The 25747-nt window shown below is 50.1% G+C and overlaps 1 protein-coding gene across 5 annotated transcripts in view; it reads left to right on the top strand.

The window, feature by feature from the left end:
- WASF2 (WASP family member 2) overlaps positions 1-25747 on the top strand; it is a gene marked incomplete at its 3' end in the record, with an annotated part of 32223 nt that continues 6476 nt past the window's right edge. The window contains exons 1-9 of one of the 5 annotated variants that reach the window (XM_080357798.1): positions 70-93; positions 1270-1382; positions 1532-1619; positions 16721-16874; positions 20599-20733; positions 21257-21410; positions 22429-22546; positions 23592-23722; positions 25154-25309. In XM_080357798.1, the coding sequence (XP_080213924.1) occupies positions 16745-16874; positions 20599-20733; positions 21257-21410; positions 22429-22546; positions 23592-23722; positions 25154-25309 (824 nt within the window). In that variant the 5' untranslated portion in view covers positions 70-93; positions 1270-1382; positions 1532-1619; positions 16721-16744. Of the gene's footprint in view, positions 94-1269; positions 1383-1531; positions 1642-16048; positions 16097-16720; positions 16875-20598; positions 20734-21256; positions 21411-22428; positions 22547-23591; positions 23723-25153; positions 25314-25747 lie in introns of those variants that run through there. The other 4 variants (XM_080357797.1, XM_080357796.1, XM_080357800.1 and 1 more) reach the window with 4 other exon arrangements.

Consider the following 25747-nt stretch of genomic DNA (forward strand, 5'->3'; position numbering starts at 1 on the left):
GGGAGGGGGAACTGTGGAATGGCGGACGGCCGGGCTGGCCCGCCCTGGTGGTAGCGAGCCGAGGGGGCCCAGAGGGCAGAGCCGCGGAGAGGGGTGAGTACGAGAGGGGCGAGCGGCGACTCCTCGGGCCTCCCAGGCCGCCTTTTCCCGGGGGAGAGAGGCGGAGGCGCTGAGGTGGGCCGCTAGGCCCTTGCCAAATAGTGAGCTGTGGGGCTGGGCCGGGCACTGTTTCCTGCCATATAGTGAGTCGCGGGCTGTGTGGGCCCCGGCGCCCCCGGGCTGGGGGCCTTGGGGGGCAGCCCGGCCCGGCCTGGGCTCGGGGAGCGGGAAATGGTTTAATCCCTGGGCTGACACTTGCCCAGCCCCTCCCAGGGGCCAGGGCTCGGTGCAGGGCTGTGCCCGGGGCTGGGCCGGCCGGAGGGGCTGCGGGGCAGGGACAGGGACAGGGCCCGGGTTGGGTTAAGGAAACGCTGCTCTGCTGGACTTTGCCGAGGCCTCGCCGGTGTCTGCTGTCCTGGGGCCATCGCAGGGCTCTGACTTAGTGGGGAATGGCTTGGGGAGAAAGGGGGGTGCTGCAGGGTCCCCTGTGTGCTGGGGAAGGGGGACCCTCCATTCCCAGGCTGTTTTCGGCCTTTTGCTGGCTGGGTTTGACATCAGTGCTTGTGCAAACGTCTGTGTGTCCGCGTACAAAGTCTGTCTGTCTGGGTGTGAGCTGGCTGCCCTCGTTCGGTGCAGGTTCTGCTGATTGCGCTCACACAGGGTTGCTGTGGAAGCAACTTCTCCCTCCTGGCTGGCTCCCTGCCCCACAACCGGGTGCACCCTGTGTCTGGGTGCCCTGTAAGGACGTCAGTAAGCCCCAGGACTATTAACTATGGGCACACAAAACCTAAAACCATTTGGGGTGAGACTGTGATGGGGGCTGTAGCATGCTTTGGGAAACGTTCCCCCAAATATTCAATCCATAGGCGCTCCCTGAAAGGAAGTTTTAAAGGGTATAACAGGATATGGTTGGGTAGTGTGGTTAACGTGCTGACCTGCCAGTGACCTCAGACCATTTTTCTTCCAGAGAGGAAATAAGTTGTTAGGGAATATCCTCAGGCTGTACCTCACCAGCATTTAGGGGTTACTCCTTTGGGATACAAGTATGGTAAGAGATTGTAGTTCCTCCCTGTTAGCTACTATTGAACCTCAAGGACCTTCCCTTGGTAGGATTTTTGGGTTTTCCTGCCAAAAGTTTCCCATTTGGCTTTATTTTTTAACTTTCATTAGTAGCAGCAGCAGAATTGGACACCTCAGTGCAGATCAGACCACTGGTGGGACTGCATGATGTGTGCATGCCAGGAGTAGACCTGCTTGATAAGACACCCCAAAACACTGAGAGTGTAAGTTTTTCAGCACTGCAGATGTTGGACATGAAATTATATGAGTAACAGTAAAAAAAAACCCCTTTTATTAAGTACACTGGCTGCAGACAGGGTGGTAATTGGTGAGGCCCTCTGTAACCTTCACACTTTGCGTGTCCTTTCCAAAGACTCGTGGGATGGAAAACTTGAAAGCAGAAGATGTGAGAAGGCAGCAGGGCGGCTGTGCTTCCCTGGGACAGAGCTGATGCAAAACCGGTACTTTATGGGAAGTGCTAAGGTCCGTATGCTTGGTCACATGAGGAAGGGGAATAGTTATGTTTTCCACCCATTTTAGACATCTGCTGAATGCTGCAGGAATTTAAAACGCCGCATTGCGATGCTTTTCGTTCTGATTTGCCCCTTGTTGACCTTGAGTGGGTTTTTGTCAGAGAAACTGATAGAGTTTAACCCACAAAAGTTAAAGCCAAACTCACATGGACCCACTGAAAACACAGCGTGGTGTTAGAGTGACTTTGAAAATCCCCTCGCATTCGCAGCCAAGGACAAATTCAGCCAGGAAGTGGGGTGGAGCAGGCTGGGCACTCCACTTCTGGGTTTTTAAACATTTTTTTAGGATTGTGCTGGAAAACATGAAGTTTGGGTGTGAGAACATGACCTAAGCTTTAAAGACCCACCTAATGCTGACCCTTGGTCAAGCTACAGTTGCCAATATTGCCCCTGGGTGGGTTGCTGGTGGTGGGGATCAAACCCAGGAGTTTTACCTTTCACAGCACCGATTTCTGCTGGGCACAAACCCTTGTTCTCTCTATGGGGAGGAGCAGGTTTACCAGCTCCCTGTGTAGCCTAGTTACAGCAGAGCAAAGCCCTTCTGTACTTGATAATTTGTCAGAGGATGAACTTCCTGAGGTGAACTGAATGCAAACTCTTCCCTAAACTGCACATCTTCACTGCTTTTAAAAAGAAATGTGATATTTTTTTATCTGTCTGATAACAAAATCAAAAAGTAAATGCCCCAAATTCTGGTGTTTCATGGCTGTCAGGCTCCTTCCTCTTCACAGCTGTGAAGATGAAGCCTTTCCAAGCTGTCTGCTCCCTATCAGGTTTTTCCAAGCGCTGCACGGTACCGTTAGCAAGACCCTCGCTGGATTTCCCTGTGCCCAGCCCCACACAAGCCGCCTGCTCTGGGACCGTTTCCCACTTCAGCTTCTGTCCAGTCTACATTCCTAACAAATTTCCAAGCTCTGGTTTTACAAAACCATGCTGGGGGCAGGGCAGGAGGATTTGAAAGGGAAATACGGTGCGTTTTTGGCTACTGTATTTTGTGCATGTGGAGTGAGCGGCTTCCCGAAGAAGCAGCTGGAACTGCAGCTCTCGTGTCTTTAGAGATCGCGCTGCTGGGGTTTGAAGGAATGAGTTAACAGTCAAATTCTTTTAAGCAGAGTATAAAGCTGCTTTCCCTCTGAATAACGTGACACACCGAACAGAAATGGTGTATTTTTAAGTTGCAGCTCAGAAGGTATTTGCGAGCAGTGATTCATTAAGAAGAATACAACCTTTATGATAACTACCAACCCAGTTTCTCAGCATACTTTGAATGTATCTCATTCTTCAGGGCTGGTCTAGGAAAAGTTGATTTCATTCACAAAGCTTAGATAATGGCACAGTGTGGGTGGAGGGGTTAAAACTTCAGCGATTGCCTCATGTGCCTATAGTTCCAGCAGCAAATCCTTCTCCTGTTGTATTTGTTTTGATTTTAATTTTATTTTTTGTGGTGATATAAAAACGAAGGAGGTTGTTAGGATTAATGTTTCCACAAAGTCAGGTTATTTCTGTAATAATGAAGATTTCAACAAGTGTAAGACTCAGCTTGAATCCTTCTAGATAGTTTGTGGTCTTTCTTGAACTCTAGTGTTTAATAACTTTATAAGTTGGGGAAAGACCTATTAGAGAGCAGCATAGGGGAAAGGGACCTGGGGGTCCTGGGGACAGCAGGGTGACCATGAGCCAGCACTGGGCCCTTGTGGCCAGGAAGCCAATGGGACCTGGGGTGGGTTAGAAGGGGGTGGTCAGTAGGTCAGAGAGGTTCTCCTGCCCCTCTGCTCTGCCCTGGGGAGACCACACCTGGAATCTTGTGTCCAGCTGTGGCCCCTCAGTTCCAGCAGGACAGGGAACTGCTGCAGAGAGTCCAGCGCAGCCACCAAGATGCTGCAGGGAGTGGAGCATCTCCCGTGTGAGGAAAGGCTGAGGGAGCTGGGGCTCTGGAGCTGGACAAGAGGACACTGAGGGGGGACTCATTCCTGGGGATCAATATGGAAAGGGGGAGTGTCAGGAGGATGGAGCCAGGCTCTGCTGGTGACAACCAGGGACAGGACAAGGGACAATGGGTGCAAACTGGAACACAGGAGGTTCCGCTTAAATTTGAGAAGCAACTTGTTGGGGGTGAGGGTGGCAGAGCCTGGCCCAGGCTGCCCAGGGGGGTTGTGGAGTCTCCTTCTGTGCAGACATTCCAACCCGCCTGGACACCTTCCTGTGTAACCTCATCTGGGTGTTCCTGCTCCATGGGGGGATTGCACTGGATGAGCTTTCCAGGGCCCTTCAACCCCTCACATTCTGGGATTCTGTGATTCTGTGAACTTTAAAGCTGCCGGTTTTGTTTTGCCTTTGTTATGTATAATGATAATATTTAGCCTTTGGTCATTCTGCAAAATACATGTCCATCACAAACCATGGAAGGGATTAAATAGCAATTGTGTTACGGATAAAACCCCCAGCACCCAGCAAAACCACGCGCTGCCAAAGGGTTAAAATAGCCAGAACAGATGGCTCAGCGCCGGCCTTTCTCCTTTTTCTAGACTCTAAAAGAACGCTGTGCAAAATGCACAGGAGGCAAACCAAAAGTGACACTTTCACGTCTAGGAAAGTAAAACGTGCCTATTTTGCCTATTTTCATAGGGCGCGTTACCGCTTTCGGCAGCGCTCTTCTGGTGGGAGCTGGAGCCAGGAATTGTGTATTTGCACTGGGTATTTATTCTCACTGTGCAAGGATAAATATTTGCGAGATCGGGCCTTTAAGTTAAGGCAGATTAACATTTATTTAAATATTTGGGGTATTTATAAACACTGGGTTTAAAAAAAGGCATGTGGAAATGGCTTCTGGGTAATAAGCAAATGATTGCTCAGAACAGAACCACCCTGGTGACATTCACTTCCTTTGTATTTTTGCAACTCCGTGTCATAAAAAGCCCGTGTGTTTTTCTTTTTGAGGAGGGGAGGCTGCTGGTGCCGCTGCCCAACAGGAGCTTCTGCAGAAGGTTTTCACATTCAGGCCTAATTCTGATTGATGTAAGATTTATTTTTCCATCGGAAGGTCCGCAGGGTGGTTTTTCCCCTGCCTGGCAGGCGGCAGAAGGTCCATCCCCTCCCAGAAGAACCGAAACACCAACTTCCACGTTATTTTTCTGTTGAGCAAGCAGCGCGGAGCGTTAATCGCGTTCTCCATCCCCAGCTCGCCTTCACCGCCCTAATGGGCCTGGGAAATAGTTCCTCAAGATCCTCTCCTAATTCTTGAAATCGCAGTAAAGCTTTCGGGTATTATGTTGCTGCTGGAGAAGCGGCCGAGCACGGACACATCTCAAATATCTGCCAGGGGCTTTGATGGAGAAAATCTAAAGGATGAGGAATCTCGCTTGGTCTCCCAGAAATGGGGTCAGTGCTGACCTGCTCTGTTCCTTCGGCACCTTCTGTGTCAGCTCCTCTCGCAGAGCAGCGTCCCAGAGCTGTTTTGGGGAGAATTGGTGGTTTAAAGGGTGCTGTGGTACCAAGAGGGGAGGATGGGAGATGCCGAAAAAGCAGCAGTTGTTTTGAGGGCTTAAATTTCTGTGGTGCTGAGCTGCTCAGAGGTCACCAGTGACCTCTTGTCTTAGAGGTTTTGATTCTCCTCTTGACAGTGAGTATGGTTGTCCGCCCCATTCTCAATAAGCAGCTGTCCACTGAAAAGAATCTGCTCTTACCGCTGCCGTAAATCAAACCTAAAGCGGGAGTTTATTATTTGGGTTTCCGCTAAAAGCGTTCGATAAGAATGGAGAGCTTCTCGTGTTGTGCGATGCAGCCAGATAACCTTCTTCTTGGAAGGTGCTTGTTTCATATGAACGGCGATACATTTAGTTGAACAACTCCTTTATGTAAGATTTGAGATTAAAATCTCTTAATTGTAGAGCGAAGGGCATAAAAGGAAGCGTCTTTTCACCTGCTGTATGAGGAATGTGGGACTTGCTGCCCTGGGATTTGGTGGATTCTGACTGTTTAGATGAGTTCAGAAGCTGAAGAGACCTGTTTATGGCAGTGAATCCCATAAAGGACGATGAAATGATGGTGGTTGTTGCTGCTTGGTCTTCAGGTGGGATGTGGAAAAGAGCAGCAGGGGGAATTTGCGCTGCGCTTGCCTTGCTCTCATGCTCTTTATGCACGGAGGATGCTGGTTTATCTGGAGGCTGGATGACCTGCCTTGGCTATTCTTAAATCCCGTGGTTTAGGGTTTCTTGTCTTATTTGTTCGCTGACGTTTCCCGTGATGTTCCAGAGCAACCTACCTCTTCCCAGCCTCCATTTCTCCCCGCTCATAAAACTGGGCTAATGACTCTGACCTTTTGTTTGTAAAGCAAAAGGAAAAGGATCAACAAAATACTGGAGCTTATTTACTATCATTACCGAAATGATGAGCAATGCCACTTTGCGGTACTTCAAAGAGACTTCGCTTATAAGATGCTGGAAATCCCTGGAGAGAGAAGATGTTTCAGATGGAAAAGGGGGGGTGGAATATTCCTCCAATGGAGGGAATATCTCCAGCATCTCCCCTCCCAGCTGGGCTATTTGAAATAGCCGCTGACAATCTTGGCCTCTTCTGTTTAATAGCCGAATGGGCTGGTGTCACCGATCGCATAGGAGGGAGCTCTGCATAAATTGTTCCCATGCTGTGGAGTTTTGCGAAGCACTTTGTTGACCTATTGTATTACCGCTAATAAGATTGAATGTGGTTTTAATTTCTCATTTCCTCTTTCGCTGGATGCCCTTTTCCTACTTCTTAGAGTCTTATTTCAAGTCTCTGTATAGCTAAAGTCTTTTTTTTTCCTTCCTGTTGCTCAAAGAATGAATGATGCTTTGCTTTCAGGCAGCTCCGCGCTGGAGGGCTTTAAGTGGCATTCAGAGGAGACTATCAGCCACAATATCTGATGTATTGGTGTAGCTGCGGTTCATGCATGGAGTGCAAAAAATGGGATTTAATTGGGAGGGAGGGGGAATAGCGGCCTTGGCTGAATGGATGGGTGAAAGTTCCCCGACCACCCCTTAGCCCAGCAAATAGTTGGTTGAGTGCTCGCCAGAGCGGAAGCGAGTTCCCTTTCAGGCACCCTGCTTTTGTGCACCGTCAGAAAAAACACACACGCTCTTATGGTTTTGGCCTTGCAGCTGCAAAAAGGGGAGAAAAAAAAGGCAAGAGAGAAGCGTGCACACACCCAGATCCTGTTCTTTCAATCCCCACAGCTGCCGAGCCCATGCTTTGCTGGAGGAAAGCGAACAGCTATAAACACAGCTTGTGCGAAACCTTTACCTTCTGTCTAGGGCAGCGTGAAATAACTGGCTGCGTCCCTTTTGGAGGCTAAATTAAAAACGCCTGTAATTAACTTATACAAAATAGCCTTTTGGTTGCTATTGAGAATTCAATATTGTATCAAGGAGGTTACGTCTAGGGTCTGGCTTCACATGAGAGGTTTCCATAAAGCAGCTTATTATAGACCTTGTGGTGAGCTTTGATAGAAAGACTCGCATCTTTAGCATCCCTGATATAGTCTAATCTCTCTTCTCCCGAAAAGATGGGTTCAATAAAGTGATGGTTTCAAGCGCTCTGCAATGGTCTTGGATGGTGCAAAGCTTGGAGTTTGCACTGTGGATTACATAAGGTGAGATCACTGCTGGGCTCAGAACAGGCAAACTGGAAACAACCACAGCTTAAAAAGACTATTTTTCTGACTGTCCCAAGGAGATTACGCAGGCGTGTGTCACCATGTCCAAGCTGAAATCTGACCGGAGGGGGAGCTGATTGAAACAGCAGGGCCTTGCCCAGGCCTGCCTGGAAGGGCGGTCGGTCCCGCTGGCTGCGCCGACGGAGAAAGTGAGTCCAAGGATTGTCAAGCTCTTGAGCAAAACCAGAAGACCGCGACTCGCAGCTCCCTGCGCTCCGCCTGCGCATCCCCAACAGCAGCCGGGACTGCGCGCACTAAATCCAGATGGGGTGTTTCTGGGGGGTCTCCTCGCTGGGCAGCTCTGCGGGAGGGCAGAGTGACCCCAGCCATGGGGCAGACCCCTTTTCACCAGCCCCAGTGCCTCTGCCCGCCCGTGGGCAGCACAGACTGTAGGTGCGGAGCAGAACCGCCTGGAAAACCCTGGAGACGCGGGGGCTTGTGGTGCTGGTGGGCTCGGACCTGCCTGTTCTCCCCACTTCATGGTCGTACCGGTCTCACTTGACTCTTGAGATGCAAAAAGCATATTCAGGGCCTTAATGTGGCATCACACACACATATATATATCTATTTTTTTATCATTATTTTTCCCTCCACAATAGAAAACCCACGTGTTATTTTGACTTTATTAAGATGCTGTTCATAAACCATTTTAATTTGGATGCTCAAGGTTGTTCTTATGGTTTATTTTGTGACGGAAATCCCAGCAGATATAACACTTCTGCAGAATAGCAGGGAGTCAGTGTCTTTTTTTTTCTCCTTGTGTCAAAGGTTAACTTAAAATATTAATGCTGCAAAGATTCATTTAAGATATTAAAACTGTTCAGGCAAGAATACATGTACATATTGTAATTACTTCCTTTTTCTTACAATTAAAGTAATTGGATTATATTTAATGAGCTATTTACATTTAATAATTAAGAAAAGACTTATCTTTCCAGTATTCCCCAAGTGCAGCAGAAGGGTGGGGGCACTCGGAGCTGTGATATAATTATCTAGGCGTGAGTAGAAACCGAAAGAGCAGTTGAGCTGTATAGAAAACACTTGGAACTGGTTTATTCTGACTCTCATTAATCAAAATAGTTTAGTGTGTGTGTTAAAGGAGGGGAGGCTGAGCTTAGTTGCAAATGAGACAGAGTTTATCTGCTGAAAAAGGAAGGTTAAAATACGTTCCGACTTCAGGAATAAGTCATTTAGAAGAGAAACCACACCCTCTCTTTCCGTTTTAATTACCGAGCGCTGCCCTAGGATGAAAACGCGCTGCTGCACCGTGAGTTGCACTTTGCACTGAGCGCCTTGTTGGTGCTCATGGGCACGAGCCTTTCGTCCACTGGAGAAGGAAAATGCCTTCTCCTTGTTAGCGGCGATTCCTCCTGGGAAGGAGATCTGAGCGCTGTTTTGCTTTAGCAGCCCTGCATCCTTGTCAGAGTTTGGCCCCTGGTTCCGCGCAGGCGTCCCCGCGGTGCCAGTGTGAGCTTGGAACCCGCGGTGCATCCTGGTGGAGATGTTGGGAATGATGCCGCTTGTGTTGCCACCTAAATTGGCATCTCTTCTCGTTGAGCCCTTCTGAAGTGAAGGGGCTGAAGCACAAGTGTGATGGAGCGGCTGAGGGACCTGGGGGGTTCAGCTGGAGAACAGGAGCTGAGGGGAGACCTTCTGATCTCTGAACTGCCTGAAAGGAGCTTGGAGCCAGGGGGGTCGGGCTCTGCTCCCCAGGAACAAGCACCAGGAGCAGAGGAAACGGCCTCAAGTTGTGCCAGGGGAGGTTGAGGTTGGATTTCGGAACAATTTCTTCCCCAAAGGGCTGTGGGGCATTGGAACAGGCTGCCCAGGGCAGTGCTGGAGTCACCATCCCTGGAGGGCTGGACAGACGGACATGAGGTTCTCAGGACGTGGGGCAGGAACAGGGGTGGGTTATGGTTGGACTCGGTGATCTTGAGGGTCTTTTCCAACCAAATTGATTCTATGATTCTAAGTGAATTCAGTGCTGTTACAGAGGCTTGGAAAATGGAATCTTGTGCTTTTATCCAGAGCTCATTTTGCCTGGATCGGGATAGAAACAAATGGATGACTTTGTCAATAAAACCTTCTCAACTTTGACCTTTAAGGTCTGGCTTTTGGGACAGAGTGCCAGTCCCAGTTCAGTAGCCACCTCTCTCTCTCAGGTTACTGTCACTGCTCAGGGGACTTTTCTCCTGGGACAGGCCGAGACTGATTCCTTGAATAGTGTCGCTGTGGACAGTGACACTCGGAGCAGGTTGGAGACCTCCCGTCCATGGACAGACACCTGTCCACCCCTCATACGATATCTGGGAACCTATAGCAGGTTTTCTGTACCCGACTATGCCAGAACTACCTGTTGATTGAAGCTCATGGTGCTCCTCGGTATTGTCACTGACTTGTATCCTTGCCAAAATGATTCCCAGGGTTAACAGGCAGCGTTCTGCTCCCTTTGCTGCTCCTGTTTCCTAGGAAGCAACAGAGCCAGAGCTATTGTAGCGCTGGAGGAGCCCTGCCTCTCCTGATGTATATCCTCACGGCAAAGACCTTGAAACCTCTCTGTTTCGGAGCTTGAGTTCCAGTTTAATCAATAGTTCTGTATTCTGAGCATCAAATCCCTGTGACGGCTCTCTTTAATTGGGCTAAACTGCCTTTCTCTTGTCGCATCTCTTGTAGAGTTTTATTTAAATGCGTTTGTTCTGCATGTATCCTAGTCAGGCATTGATAGGAACACCAGGTGACCCTCTGTATTTAACTTGTTTTTCAGCTAAATGAAGGGAAACATTAATTAGGGCAGCGATGTGGTTTTTAGGAATTAAAGAAGAAGCTGAGGTCAAACTGCTGGCTGTTGGCACTGCAGCAGGAGGATCTGCATGCTCCCCATTGCTGACACCCCCAGCCTTCCACCCCCAGCTCCATTTCTCCCAGCGAGTCCTTCCCCAGGCTGCCATTCATTCCAGCAACATCATCCTCAGTGAGGCTGATAACAAAAGTTTAAAAGGAAGAGCCAAATTTTCAGGCACACCTGTGCAATCCCCTTGAGGGCAGCGAATGATGATGATAACGCGCGAGGCAGACAAAAACAATGCAGAAAATGGCTTTCTGAGCCTCCTCTTGCGTTTTTTAGAGCCAGCAGGCTGGAGAGGGGGGTAAAAACAAAAGAGGGGGGAAAATAAGAGAGTGTTTTTACTGTGGGAACGGAGCGGGCTGGGTGTCTGTTGGCTCAAGGGCTGCTCTGTACAATGCTCCGTTATGCGACGCGATCAGGGCGGACGGTTCCTGGGGTCGGTGCGGCGCTGTGGAAACATGCAGCCCCACGCTGGTGCCAAAACGCCCTTTTGTAATGCCAACAGATCCTATCCGCAAAGTTCCCCGGTTGGGGATTGAAGTGGATTATTAACACGCAAAGGGAAGGGGCTGCGTGTGGGGGGTTTTTTGCCATGGTGCTGTGTTCTCCCAAAGGCGCTGTGGGTTTGGTAGATCCCGCTTCTTTGTGCGATGGTGGGTGAAAACACAGCCTGTGCTTTCTGCCTTAGCGGCTGGTAAGAGATGGTGGGCAACGTTTTCCCCGACACCCCGGGGGGGTTTTACCTTTTACACTCATTCATCTCCCCCGTGGATTTTGGGGAGACCAGGGCGCTGTGAGCGGCAGCAGCTGAGCTGCCCCTCGCTGCCGGCTCCTGCTCAGCTGCTGCCAGCCTGGGCTCTTAATGACAGATGAGCCCGTGACGCGCGGTTTTGGGAATGAATACTTGTTACAGCTGGCGGGATGGAGGAGTTTGTGGCATCGCATGGCAGTTTGCTCTATAATTTCCCTCCCTATTGCTGGATGCAGCACTGATTGCTGGGTCTCTCTCTGAGTGTGGAACTGGAGCATTGCTGATTGCTGCATCTCACTTCTCCCTGGCTGCATTGTGAGCTTGGATATAGCCCTGAGCACTCAGCAGAGCCTTCTGCTGAATTTTTCCTTCTTTTTTTTGCTCGGTTCTCTGTGTGTGTGTGGCTGCTGCTTCCCTTTCTGCGAGTCTTTTGGGGTTACATAAAAGCCGGTCTCTTTCTGGCCATTACAGCTACATGGGGGAGTAGTTACTGCTGAGAGAAGCTTGAAATTTGAAGCAGAGTTGTCACAGACATTAGAAAGAACAGTCAGTCTGCGTTGGCAAGCTACTGAGTTAAGTCTCATTTCATACTGATGGGAATTTCAGATCTGATTATCTCCTTCCTCCCTCATTCCCAAACCTGCTGGTGTGGCTAATCCCCTGATGGGTTCTCCTAAAGGCTGCTCTCCAAGGCGCTTCGCTAAAGGCTCTGTCTCCTTGACTATGCTCCTTAGTTGTGTCCAGCAGAGGGTTTTGCCAGCCCCGCCAAGGGCAGGCTGATTGGTCACCCTGATGCATTTGAAAAATCAAGCTTTAATTTCCCTCCCCTTCCCCAAAAATACCCTCTGTCCTCCTTAGGTGCTTTGTGCTACGCCAGACATGGCGACAGATGATATCACCGCTGGGGTCCAGATTTATTTGCAGATGGTCCCTGATCTAAGAGGTTGTGTGTCACATTGAGCGGGGAATTACCCAGGTGACTCCCAGTAATGCTATGCTGGCTGGTCAAATACCAGTAAGACGAACCCTGCCAGATCGCCGCCGTTATTTACAGCTCTTTGTGTGCCTTGCACACACACGGCTCACCTTGTAGTCCTGCCTTCTCCTCTGCGCCGTGGCGTTCGCTGTGCTGTACAAAACCCAAAAATAAAGAATAAAAGAAGAAGCTGGTTCTTCTGTGGCTGTGCAGTGCTGGTTTTCTGCTCTGCTCCAAACTGCTTGTTAAGGAGTATTTGCTCCGAGTTGCTGGTTTCAGTTGACAGAACTCGCGTTGGCAAGCAAATACTCAATCCTAAAATGCCCCCGTATTGCTCCTCAATACTTGTAATCAAAGTCCGTGTCCTTTATTATTTGTAACAATCGTCTGATTTTACTGCGCCGGCCCTATTTATTAAAAATAGTCAATAAGACGCAGCTTTGTGCGAGGGGTTTATAGACTGCTAGTTCTTGCTTGAAACAAACCAACTGCCCTTGATTCTAACCCAGAACTGGGATTCCCAAGCGACCCGCTGCCGTGGAGCTGGTGGGGAGTGCGGTCCGTGACTTGCTGATAAGAAATCCCAGAGCGGCACAGTCGTCTGGAATCCACCCCGTGTTTGCTCCAGGTGCTGGGTCCGGAAAGGCAAAAATCACAAGTTGCAATGGGTTGGTAGGAAGGGCGATGCCGAGCGAAAAAACCCGGTGGATCCTGGCAATGGGTGCCGGTTGTGCTGGAAGGTCGGCAGCGATGTCGGAGCGGTGAGCTCGGCTTTTGTCGTGCTCAGCAAACTTTTGTGTGTGGCTGGCACGGGGCGGTGGAGCCGGACAGGGCTCAGCGGCGTTTTGGGAGAGGGGAAATGCTGAGGAATCCTGGCAATGGGAGGTGGGGCAGCAGAGAAGAGCTGCGGGCAAAGCTAGGCTTCTCGCATGGTTTGGCTTTTAGTCATTGCCATCATAACAAGGCTTGGAACCGCCTTTGATTCAAGCCACGACTTGGAGACTTGGGAGGAAATGCTCGTTGCGAGCAGGTAGGAAGGTTCTGATTCAAGTGGGAGAGAAAAAATCATTTGTTATCGTAACAAAAGCCTTTGCTTCTTGTTTTTAAGAAGGTGTGAAGTGCGGCGGTTGGGAAGATGAGTATTTTGAACGTCAATTGATGCAGAAGCGTTTGTGCATTTGGCACGCAAGCAGCTTCGACGTCGGCCCCTGTCCTTACGGCTCTTCCAACCAGCAAACATCACTTCTTCCCTCGCATAGTAGTGCTGTGTTTCAATTTGATGCCTTTTTTTTCCCCATATTCGTTAGAAATCTGTTGCGGAGAGTTTTCTCTTTCTTAGAGACAGTTCCCTATCACTTTTAACGTGCTCGATCCCCTGTTACAGCGGGATCAGGGCAGGTCCTCTGTGCCCATGACATGCTGTTCTTACCGCTTCTTAAAATCAGCGCATGCACCCCAAACTCTAGTACTAAACCAAATCTAATCTTCAACATTAATAAGCGAGTGGAAACACTTATCTTTGCCTGAAAGATAGGGATTTTTGGCCTCGCAATTCATTTAACTTGTGTCTGAATGGTGAGATTTAGCTGTAATCCAAGGTCTGCAGTAGCTGGGTGACAGTGACTGATGCCTGGTGACCAGGCTGGGTGGTTGGGGTGGAAAACTGCTGTGCTGTGGTGCCCCGACCACTGAAACTAAAGTGATTCTGCATGGCCCTGACCGGTAGTGTGTGTCAGCCGCCTTCCTAATGACTCTCCTAAAGAGGAAAACCTCCCGGAAAGGGTTTTTAGGGCCGTCCCTTCCTTGTTTCATTTACGGTGCCTGTCCCTGCCCTGTGCTGTCTCCAGCGTTTTGCTTCCTCCTCCTCCCTCCGCTCTCGTCCCTTCTCCGCGCTTGATTTTCTGCCCCTCCTGACTGCTGCTTTCCAAATACGCCACTAATTTTCCAATCCACGCTATTAATCTTTGTCCCACCTACTCGTGAGGCATGAAGGTTTTACAGGAGCCCATTAGCTGTTATCTCCAGACCTACCTCCCAAAAACTGACGGGGACAAACGAGATTTAACAGCAAAGTTCCTTCTTGCGGGGACACGGCCTGTCCTTTTTGCTAACGCTGGCACCAGGCTCTGCTTGTAGGTCCCAGATTTCCTATCGACCCACCTCCACCCTACAAAAACATCTGAAACCTTGTCCTTCCGCTCTGAGGAGAGGAAATTTTTGCTTTTAAAATGCCTCTTATCCCAGAGGTTACTGGGTTGGTTGTGCACAGCCCATCCTGTCCTCCTGCCCCGCGCCTCTCCGCTGCTCCCTGGGTTTAATCTCTTTTAGCTTGAGTCCTGCTTGCTGGATCCTGTTGGTGTCGGGAGCAACAGCGGAGCTGTCCTGGTTGCCTTGGGAAGCAGCGAGGAGGAGGAGGAGGAGGAGGAGGAAGGCTGTCGTAGCCATCAGGAGCGCGAAACTCTGGATTCCACAGCGGCTGTGCTGGGAGATGGGAGGTGGCTGCCAGGATCAGCCAGGCTGCAAAGGGAGGGCTTTTCTGAGCCCTTATCTCTGCCGTCTTGCACCGGCGCAAATTCATAATGAACGGGACGTACCATTGTTATTTTCCTTAAAAACAACTTTCACCACTACTCCTTGCTTTTAGTTCCAAAACATGCTTGGAAGACAAATGCTTTTGGGTGGTCTGTATAGCGACAATATATTCTTTATTTATAGGTATTTGGGGCACCGCTCCATTTTCTGCCCCCTATTTGCAGAAATGAGTGCTACCTGCGTTTAATTAACCTGCCATACATATAATCTTTTGGGTTGGTTTTGTCTTGTTTTAAACGCATCTCCTCCACCCTCCGGGTCGATTTCTCCTCTCGCTGTGTTCCCTCTGTCCGTCCATCGCGCTGGCTGATTCCCAGCGGGGTTTTGGTGACCGGGCTCTGCACATCCTGTGCTCCCTTGGCCGAAACACGGGGGAAAAGAGCTGGATGCGGGCAGCCTGCAAACACCACCTTGTTACCGAGAGCGGCTCGAACTGCGGTCTGGGGGGAGCCGGGCAAAGTTTGTCTGGCATAAAGCGCTAAAGCTGACAAAAGATTGTAGGGCTTGGGCTGTAATCGATAAAACACAGGGTGTTTGGAAGCGAAGGTCAGAGTCCTTCCGTAGTTCTTTAAATATCCCGAATTGCTGCAGTGCTCGAACAACACAGCCTTCGGTCCTCGGAGAATCTCTGCTGTTATTTATTTGGATGCAGAACTCGCTGCTGTTTTCTGGAAGGTCTGTGGTTTTGGGGGCTCTTCCCTCGCACATGAAATCCCTCACGTAGAGGCGCTGCAAAATGGCACCCGCTATCGGCTTGTCCTGGAGATATCCGCGCGCCTGGCACGCCGCGGCTCTTCAGCTCCTCTGCCTTAATGGGTCACATTTAGCAATTCAAAAAATCTGGCTGGTGAGGTAATTAGGGAGGGATAATGCCCACTTCTTCCTCTTAACACCCTGATAGAAAAGCATCCAGGAAGGACTCCTGGACCTCGAAGATAAGCTGCCAGCTGCCACAGAGACTATCAAAGGGTGGCTCAAAGTCAAGAGCAAACAGCTGATTTTTTCTGGTTCTGGGTTTTGCCGGTGGTGACAGGAAGCCATGTTCCCCAAGCTGTTCGCTTCCTGCTTTATTTTTACACCCAGCCCCATCACATGGGAGCTGCCTCCTCTTGGGTTGTTCCTCAGCTGACCTAGAAAAGTGATTCTTTCCCCTTCTAAATTAATCAAGAACTTGGGCTGTATTTGCTTTCACTTAGGCTTAAAGATTTCAGGCGTGTATCGTGCTCCGTGTTCCGAGCTCTGCTGGCCCAGGTTTCCTCCTCTCTTGGAGGCGGATGAGCTGAGAGGGAACGGTTTGTTGCTTCAACGTTTCGGCCTGTTAGCAAAGGAGATTTTTGTTAGTTCAAGGCACTGACCTGCACATAAAAGCGGTTTCTGCCCAAAGCATAACTTCCGGACACTTACGCTTTCTTCTTTATATTATTTTTGTAAAGAAAGAACTGGAAGTTTGTCCTGACTGGTGTGCAATCAATCTCTCCTTTCCGAGCACGCTCTAGTCCTGCATCCTGATTAAACTCCATCGCCGTTCGGCTTCTGGAGCAGGAGAACAATGGTGCAGTGTAAACCGGGGCCGGGGATTTCCCAGGGGAAGGGGGTGCAGCCTGCAGGACAGGGAACCCTCACCAGAAAGTTTCCTGGTCAGCTGCAAACGCTTCCTGTTGTTTGAGGAGAGAGCTCTGTCTGTGCTGCTCCAGGAGAAGCTCACCGCGCATGCTTTGCTTTGCTGCAAAAAGCCTTTCTTTTCTATTTTTTTTAACCTCTCCATTCTTCCTCCTCTCGGTTTAAGCGAACCTATTGATTGCAAGTTTTAAAATGGTTCTGCAGAAGAGGTTGTAAGTCGCCGTGCAGGAGGAAGGAGAGCGCTCGGGTGGGTAGGAAGGGAACAAGGGCTGCGGCGGTGCCAGCAGCACCTTGCGTGGGGGCGAAGCCGTGGGGTTTTCCATCTCTGCCTCCGTACCTGAGCCGGAGGGGCTTTGCTGTCACCGCCAGTCACAGAACAGCGGGATCTTTATTTTTGATGAACCGGTTTTATAAGGGTGGGGAGGGGGGGAAAGAAGCCTTATAAATAAAGCCATTTGAGAGCAGGAAAAACGAACACCGCGGCTCTGGTGTGCCTGGAATTTGCGGTTGAGTAATCCTTTCCTGTTTCTTTTTTGGGTTGTTTTTCATCTTTCAGAACAGTGCCTGAAGCAGGTCCACCATGCCGTTAGTAACGAGGAACATTGAGCCAAGGCACCTGTGCCGTCAGACGTTGCCTAGCGTTCGGAGCGAGCTGGAATGCATGACCAACATCACCCTGGCAAATGTCATTCGACAGCTGGGCAGCCTGAGTGAGTACCATGGCGAGCCTGCGCGTTGCCCTCAGGAGTCGCTCCTGCTCTTTATTTAGCTCCCTTTCTACTCTCGTGTTCCTATTTCTCCCCCATCTGCCTTCCCTGGGTAATGCTAAAATGTTTTCCTAAAGAAATCTGATGCTAATTTCATATCCCTGGTCCCACTGCCTTCCCATCGAAGAGAAAACGGGGAGGAGGGGGGTGTATGTGTGTGTGCGAGAGGCTGCGGCGAAACTGCAGATCGGAGGATGGAGCGCAACTCTGGCTTGTAAAATGGGAGCCAGGATCTTGTGTTGGAGAACGTGCCCGTCGTTGCACACGCTACTAAATGGAGCTCGACTCCGTTGAATCTACACTGTGTCAGTAGCCTTATTTTTAATGAAAGATAATTAAAGCGCGCACGCAGAAGCCGCCTGTTTGCCCCTGCTGTTTGTTGCGTTGTGAGACCTCAAGTCCCCAGGCTCAGCTGAGCGTTGCCCCTGGAGTATTGAGGGTTTGGGGCCGCTGGTTGGAAAGCAGCGCGAGCTGCGGCGATGCCGAGCTCAGCTCTGTGTAGGGCTGACCCATAGCCCTGGAGAGGCTGCGGGGAAAACGTGGCCCTGCGTGCCACGGGAGAGACAAAGAGTTAATTGTGGTCTCTCCGGGACGGCTCCTTACTGCGTTGAAATGCTCTGGATTCTGATTAGCTACCTTTGCCCTTGAAGCGAGACTTTGATAATCAAATTAATATATTGTTTAGCTTCTCCGTGATGTCTGCAAGCGCTTCTGCTAGCTCTGCAAAGCCAGCCCCGTGTCTTCTGCCGGAGCGTGAATGTGGCAGGGAAAGTTTGGACGTGGTCTCTTTCCAGCAGTGAAAACCGTGGCTGTCGCTAAAATCTGGGCCTGTGTTTGCTGCCAATCGGCATCACATTCTGTTGGGTTGTAGAAATGTCACTGCGCAGGCAAGACCAGTCTCTCTGCTCGCGTTCAACTGGCCCTTGTTCATTTGTTAGGTCTTGTAGCCAAGGTGCTTGTGCAGTGTGAGTAAAATCCATCTCGAGCATGTGAAATGATGAGGAAGAAGGCAGCAAAGCTGTGCAAATCTCAGCTGCAGAGGAAGCTAATCCCAGTCCAAAGGCGTGCGGCGGGTTAGCGTGACAGCGCCGTGCCGAGATCCTGCGGGTTTACACCTTCTTTGCACAGCTCAAGATACTCAAAGCTTCTCTGCTTCTGCCTCGTCGGAGAGGGCGAGGTGCTGGCAGCCGAACCGCAGCCCCGTTTCTTTGCGGGAAGGTGCCCTGGGAGCCTCGCTGGGCCATGCGGGAAGGAGCAGGTACCTGAAGGAGAGCGCTGGAGGGAACGCTCGGGAGAGGCGGCTCTTGCTGCCACTCGTGCGTGTTTGTGACAGGGGAGCGAGGCAGGTGGAGGAGACGCTGAGCACCAGCGCTTACCCGCCTCCCGAGGGCCAGCGGTGTTTGAAATGAGGCAATATTTACACTAACCGCTACAGAACGCTCGCACCCAAATGACCAAACTCCTGCCCCTCCACCCCCGTTCCTTACTTCTGAAAAATAAATCCGCTCCTTCCTCGTACGTTGAATATTACGGGAACGTAAAGCAGGTTCAGTAGGCTGTGACAGCCCTGTCAAGTGAATAATCAGCCATGCCTAGTGCACCACAGTCTCTTTACAAAGATGCAAACATAAATCTTGTCAAACTTTCATATTCCAGTGAGTTTACCCTTCGTTACTATCACAGCTGGTAGCACTTTGTATAAGTCGACTGTGTGATTTTATAGAATCCACAAGCTAAAGATGGAAAGACCTATTAAATCATGCCGTCTGTCTTCCTGCCGGCGCACGGCAAAGATAATTCTGATTGTAAGCTGCGCTTTTGCAGTCAAAGTAACTAAACCAAAAAATTAATCTCTGCCTTACCCCATGTAAAAGTGGCCGGTAGGTGAGATGGTGGCTGATAACTCCGCACAGGTGCGTCTGCACAGGCAAGGGAACACAGACCGTCCTTTTTCTCTCTCCAGGGTCAAGACCGCTATATACAATGCTGTTTAGATATCATTTTATGCTTGAAACACACTACTTGACATTGCAAACTAAATACTTCATTTTTTCCCTGTTTCGGTTCCTTGTGAAATTCAGAAATTATTTTCAGGGTTTTTTTTTAAGTAGAAAGCAAATTGCAACTTCTTTTTTGAGCTGTTGCTGGGCGGCGCCAAATGATCCCATAGAGAAATGTTCGCCCTCGTTGGTGAAGTGGGAGAGCTGGTGTTGTGAACACAGAACGCTCAGTGAATCCCGGCTGGAGCAAGAGCCGCCCGGCCCTTGGTCTCCAGAAATAAAATCCAGCTTGAGAAAAGCTGCTCGGGCTGGTCATGGAGCGTGTGCGGAGACTGCGGTGCCGGGGAGGGCGGAAGGGGGGTCAGCCGGGGGTAACGGCTGGCGTTTGCTTTTCTGCACCGCTTGGAGCTGGCATTGCCGCAAAGGGCTAGAGGAGGTTGATTTTTAACCCGGCTGCTTCCCCGTGCTTGGCAACGTAAGGAGAGCGGCGCGGGAGCCCCAGCAAGGAGCTGATATGTCGGGTTAGATAGCCGCAGGTATTGGTGCAGCTGGGCTGTGGGAGATGCCCTCGCGTTGCCTTGCGGTGGGAGCACTTCTCTTCCTCGCGTGGCTCGTTGCAGATGATGAGATTTTCCAAAATCGCTGGTGAAGCTGGTGATCGTTTCCTGAATGTTGGAGAAGGATCTTCAGGAGTAACAGATTCCAGAACAAACCGTGCGATGATCCGCTTCAAATCCATGCTGCTTGTTGGGAGCAGCCTTGTACTCAACAGCCGTGGCCGGGGATGTCCTACTCTGATCCGCGGTGTCCTCAGCGTGCTTCGGGTTCCCTTCATTAGGCCTGAGAACAGAACAAAAGCCAGTACTCACTGCAAGTTCTTGGTTTTCTCCCTGTTCTCCCATCTCTGTCTACCTGTGGTCACCTCTTGTACGCAGATCTTAAACTCCTAAGGACAGGGAACGTCTTTTTGTTCCACTCGTGGTGCAGCGAGCTCCTGATCCAAACCCCCAGGCGCTCTGGCTGTCCATCCGACGGATGGTGTTTGTCATAGCAGCCCACTGGGCAATCCAGGCTGTTACAGAGAGAATATCCCCGTTTGAGAAAGTTCCCCTTTGCTTTTGATTTAGAATAAAAACGTGAACGCATCAATTTTTCAGACACTGCCACCTGAAGGAACAAAAAGGTCAGTGCTTTCGTCTGTGGATCCTAAAGCTCCGGCGTTAGGATCAAGGGCTGCGTCTGCTCCCTAGTTCAGAGCGCTTGGAGCGTGTAAATCTGTGGCGGGTCCCCCGGAGGCAGTCCTGCCGCAGACTGCGAGCCCTTCCCATGCTCCAGAGCCATAAAAATGTGACTGTAAACTGGATTTGCTTGTCTAATAAACACAACAACAGAGAATCTTAAAGAACCTACAGACCCATCCAGATTCAGACCAGTGTAGTGTTGTCAGCCCTTTTTATTTCGTTACTTTAATAATGACTTGAAAGTATGTCTTGATTGTTTCTTTATTGCTTGAAGAAATGTCAGGTTTTGGTGGAACAGAGCGTTTTCTTCCTGCATGTTAAACTCAACCCTCAAAACTTGAAGTGTGGTTCCCTCACTTGTTCTTTCTTCAACAAAACAATCTGGGAGAGTGATTATGGTCTAAAGTGGACGCTTTAATATTCCAGGTAAATTTGCAGAAGACATATTTGGAGAGTTGTTCACTCAAGCCAACACCTTTGCCTCTCGGATGAGCGTTCTGGTCGAGAGAGTTGACCGCTTGCAAGTCAAAGTCACTCAGCTGGATCCCAAAGAGGAGGAAGGTAATGGAGCGGAGCGCAGGCCGCGCGGACCCAGCCTGGTAAAGGTTCTCATTGAGTCAGCGCCGTTGGGTCACGGCCATCAAACGAGCGTGACGCTGCGATGGGTGTTGGAATGTCTTCTCTTGGGCTAAGAGGGACCGTTTCCTCCCCTCCTGAACAAACACGGCGCTGTTGGCGTAGTTGGCCTTTCTGCTGGAGTCTGGATTCGCTCGTTAGCGAGGTTCCATGTGGGAACTCGCTTTCCAGCCGTTTGATAGCGGCGCGCTTCTTGAGTCTCAGTTGCAGGGGTTCAAAAGCACATGGGCAGCGCTCGGGAGAGCCGTGTCTGTACAGCACTGGATCCTGGCTTGGCATGATCTGAGATTTGCCGGCTTTCCCAGGAGATCTGTGGGAAAAGGAACCTGACCTTAAGAAGTGCTGAGCATGCCAAGAACTCCAACTGGAATCAGATGTTTGCTACTTGATCTGCAGTGTCATGGGCCTGGGTCACGCTGTTCTTCACTTGCTCTCCTCTTTCTTACAGTCTCCCTGCAAGGCATTAACACCAGGAAGGCCTTCAAAAGCTCCACTACTCAGGACCAGAAGCTCTTCGACAGAGATTCTCTCCCCGTGCCTGTCCTTGAAACCTACAGGACCTGCAATACTCCTCCACCCCTCAACATTCTCTCACCTTACAGGTACGGCTGCACCACCTTCTTGGCCCCTTGTTCCCTTGTACCTCTTCCTCCCAGAGAAATCAAGTTGCTAAACTGAGATCCAGCAGGAAATCTCCATCCTCTGGATTATATGAAACTTTGCTTTTGGGGCTGTACAAATGAGCACAGCTAGAAAATTATACATTTGGTTACCTGCTGTCACTTTTGTGAGTGCCTTGGGGCAAGGCTTGACTGGCTCTGCATAAACATGCTAGGTGTTGTGCAGATGAGGCATTTTTCTTGTGCTGCTCTGTAGTCCCGTGGCTCTTTTCCAGCAAGCCGCAGTGCACACTGCAGAGCGTACATCTGTAAATGGCTCTCGCCCAGGTGGGTGCAGCAGCGTCCTGGAGAGCCAGGGATGCTTTTCTGTGGCCTTCAGTGCCTGGTCTGAGCCATTCGATGTGACCCAGACTGGCTGCATAACCAGTTTTCCCGAGCAGTCCCGCTCTGATTTCATCTTGTAGGTAGTAGAAGTAAAAGGGGTCAGAATACAGAGACTTAGCCCACATCCATAAATATCTTTTGAACAGGTAAAAAGTAATTACAGATAGCTGGAGGCAGCTGTCTTCTGCCAGACGCGGCTGCACTGCAGAGTAGGAGGAGAGTGTGTGTGTGTGCTCGCTCATGAGTTTCAAGGACGTTGCTGGTCTGATTTAGGGTTCCTGAGCTGGAGAAGGGTTTTTTTCCACACCAGAAATACAACACAAACAAGTGGGAGTTGAAGTGAGAGACCTGCTGCTCTCGTGGTGGTTTTCAGAGCAGTCGAGCTCTTCGGGTGCTGAGCAGTGGAGGGTTTGTGTTGGGGCAAAGGTGATGGCGAGTGGGACAGCCAGGACAAGTGGGTCCTGTGCCCATTCTGAAATGGGAGACAGGGGCAACTGACCTCCCTGCAGACCTTTAAACTGTCCTCTGGACTTGTGCCTTGTGTTTTCTCTGGGCTTCTGACAAACGCGCAGCTTGATCCTTGTTTGTGTGCTTTTTTCCTCCCACCCTGTTCTAGGGATGATGGCAAAGAGGCGCTTAAATTCTACACAGATCCTTCGTATTTCTTTGACCTTTGGAAAGAGAAGATGCTTCAGGACACCAAGGATATTATGAAAGAGAAGCGGAAACACAGGGTGAGGAAACGGGAGATCTCTGCCAGCAGAGGCATGTCAGGGAAGAACAGGGGGTGGGAAGCGTTAATAAACCTTAGACTCCAAAGTTGCTATCCAGAATTCAGGTTTGCTCTTTAGGGATCAATCCAGTGAAGTTTTTTATCTGGTTTACTCTCATCCTTGTTAATTAAAAAAAGAAAACAAAGATACCCTTAGTCTGTTTCTCCAAATGCCACCGTCTTTGGGTGGTTATAATGGCTTCATTTGTAGTCCTCGAACACAGCGGGGGGAGAGAGTTGCATCAGAGCCTTTTCTGCGCTTGCGATGTGGCAGAGGGGTCTGTTTGGTGCTGGAGCAGCGCAGACCCCGCTGCCGGCGCCGCGCTGTGCTGAGCGCCGTCATCATTCTGCTCTGGAGAAAGAAAGAAAGGAGAAAATGGCCCTTCAGGAGCGCAAAACCAGGCCCTAATGTTAAACTAGGGGTAAGCGGGAGGCTTAACAAAACTAAGCTGAAAGTGCAGGTAGAGTTCCTGGCTGCCTGGGGATTTGGACCCATGTTCACCAACCATACAAGATTCAGTTGGAGCGTAGTTGTTTCAGAAGTGTTAAATATCAAAACAATCATGTTTTTTTTTCAATCAAAATAACAAAGGAGAGATATAGAGCGTGTTAGAATACAGAGAGTGAGGCCAGCTAAAGCCACGTTCCTTGTGGGCAAGTGTCTGTATTGCACCCCGAAGCACTTAACACCAGCAAGGTGATGGTGAGATTGGGCAAAATTGGGCCAAAACCGGATTTGATGCGGGAAACGGAGCTTTCGTTCCGCCCTCAAGGAGGTGAGGGCATCATGCCTGCCTGCGCTGGGGAATCCTCATCTTGTCCATCCTTTCTTGTGCTGTTTGTGCTCCAGCTTCTCTGTATGGGAGATCTTTGGAGCTTGCAGCGATCAGGAAAATGTATACTTGAAAATGTATATTTGTGAAATGGCTACAGATCTGTCCTATCCCTCGCTGTTCCCGGTGAATTTAAAGCAAAATAAGGCATATGTTTGATTCTTTCTCCCTTAGAAAGAGAAAAAGGAGAATCCAAACCGAGGAAATGTGAATCCGCGGAAAATCAAAACCCGGAAAGAAGAGTGGGAGAAGCTGAAAATGGGACAGGAATTCATCGAGTCAAAGGACAAACACGGTCCTGCTGGGTAAGCAAGCGCGGAGCTGCACTCAGTCCCCGTTGGTGATTGTCATGCAGTTCACCCCGCGCTGCAGCTTCTCCAGATCACCGCGCGGCGCGGATCGATACTGCCGCTAATCAGCTTCTCCCAGTAAATCCATCGGCTGATTTAAGATTTGCTAAATAAATCAGGGAGCTGCACGGCTTTGGACGAGGCGGCAGGAGCAGCTTCGGTGGCGAGGCTGCTCTCGCTGCCTGTCGCGTGGGCGCAGGAGCGTCGAGAGCTTTGGCTCCAGCGCCGCGGCGATGCCGTCCCGTCACACCTGGGCTGCGCGCCGAGGAGCCGCTATTGTGCGATTGCTTTGTTACATTTCGCTCTTCACACCCCGGAGTTGAAGCGGGGGCTGTCCCCATCTGAGGGTTTCAAGCTACAGATCTCTCTTTAGCGCTTCTGGCTTGGGAATTCATTTAACTTTTGACACCAGCGAGGCTGGAAGCAGACTGAATTCCCCCACAATGCACTTCTCGCTTGCTCGCTCCTTGCAGCTTCCTTTCATATAAGAAAAAATCTCTCTTTAAATCACACTCTCCAGCTAAAAATAAAACTTGCTTTTAGTTTAATAGGAGAACAGGTTTGGTTTCTAGCAGAGGAGTCGAGCAGCACAACAGCACCATTTTCTTGCTCCTCTCTTTTCTCCTGGAAGCGTGTTCGTGCATTTGAATTTGCTTGAGGTCCTGAGCCCCCCCACAGTGAAATGAGCTCTTTGAAAGCCAAGTGAGAGAGTGGTCTCTTCCTTCAGCACTATTTCACTTATGGATACTTGTTTTTAATGGCATCGCTGTTTCTTGGCTTCTTTTTGATGTTCTCTTCTCAAGCTTATTTTTTTTGGCATCTTTGAGCACCTCTTTTTTTTGCCACTGATGATACCCCATGTAAGCGGGAGTCCTGCAAGTCCAAACTGGTCAAAACATCTTCTTATAGATGTTTTTTCTATAGCCAAATGTTAAACATTTTTTATTTTGGTGTTCTCTAAAGTATATACTCATGCTGTTCTGATGTGTGGTAGCAATAAACAAACATGGGAGCATCTGGGCAAATTCCAGCCAAAGAATTATGCAGAGCAAACTAACACAGCTGGATGTGAGTCTCCATACAGGATGCTTGGAGAAACAGACTTCTTTTAAAATGGCGCTTTAAGGTTTTGTTTTGTGGGACCTGTTGCGGTGGTTGATCAGGTCCCACTGTGCTGAGAAAAGCCATTCCTGCTAGAAAACCTCATTTCTACATCGTGCAGGTTGGTCCGTCCGCTGGGTCGACATCGCTGCCGTTCTGTGGTCGAGCTGCCGCCCTGGTGTTTGTTGTAGGAGGCAAAGCTCTTGTGACTGAGGGGGGAAATAAATGAGCTTTAGGCATCGCCTTGAAGTCGTTACACTGATTTCTGGGCTTGCTTTCCCGCAGGTACCCCTCGAACATGGTGTATCAGAACGGCAGCATCGGTTCGAACGAAAGCATGGACGTGAACTGCTACCCGCCACCGCCGCAGACTGACTCCATTGTGCCACCACCTCCTTCGTTCCCAGATGACAGCCTGCCGCCGCCCCCGCTGGAATTTAGGTAAGCCTACGGGATCCCTTCTGTCACCGAGGAGTGGGAGGTGGTGTAAAAGGATGACATGAGACAGGCTGAGATAGTTCAGCAGAACTTCCTAACGGGTGTTGTATGGGAACCAGAATGCTCCTGTCTGGAGGGGAAGAGCAACTGCAGGCAGGGACAGAGGCACAGGCAGCACAGAAATCCCCATAAATCCCAGCTGCCGCCATCGTCGTTCCCATACAGAAGCAGAAAACAGACTTAGAAAGAACTAGAGCAACCTTATTTCACTTTCTGGAAGAGCGGGGTCCCAGCTAATGGTCTGGCTCCATTGCGTGAGCTGTCCAAGGCCGTTGTTGCGGAGCGTGGAGACTCAGCGTTCCTGATAGAGCTGTCAAAGAACGGCTTCTTTTGCCTCTGGTTCGTGTTACCGCTTGCCCTGCCATCTTTGACACGCACACG

This window comes from Nesoenas mayeri (genome assembly GCF_963082525.1).
Source record: "Nesoenas mayeri genome assembly, chromosome: 21".
NCBI classification, from domain to species: domain Eukaryota; kingdom Metazoa; phylum Chordata; class Aves; order Columbiformes; family Columbidae; genus Nesoenas; species Nesoenas mayeri.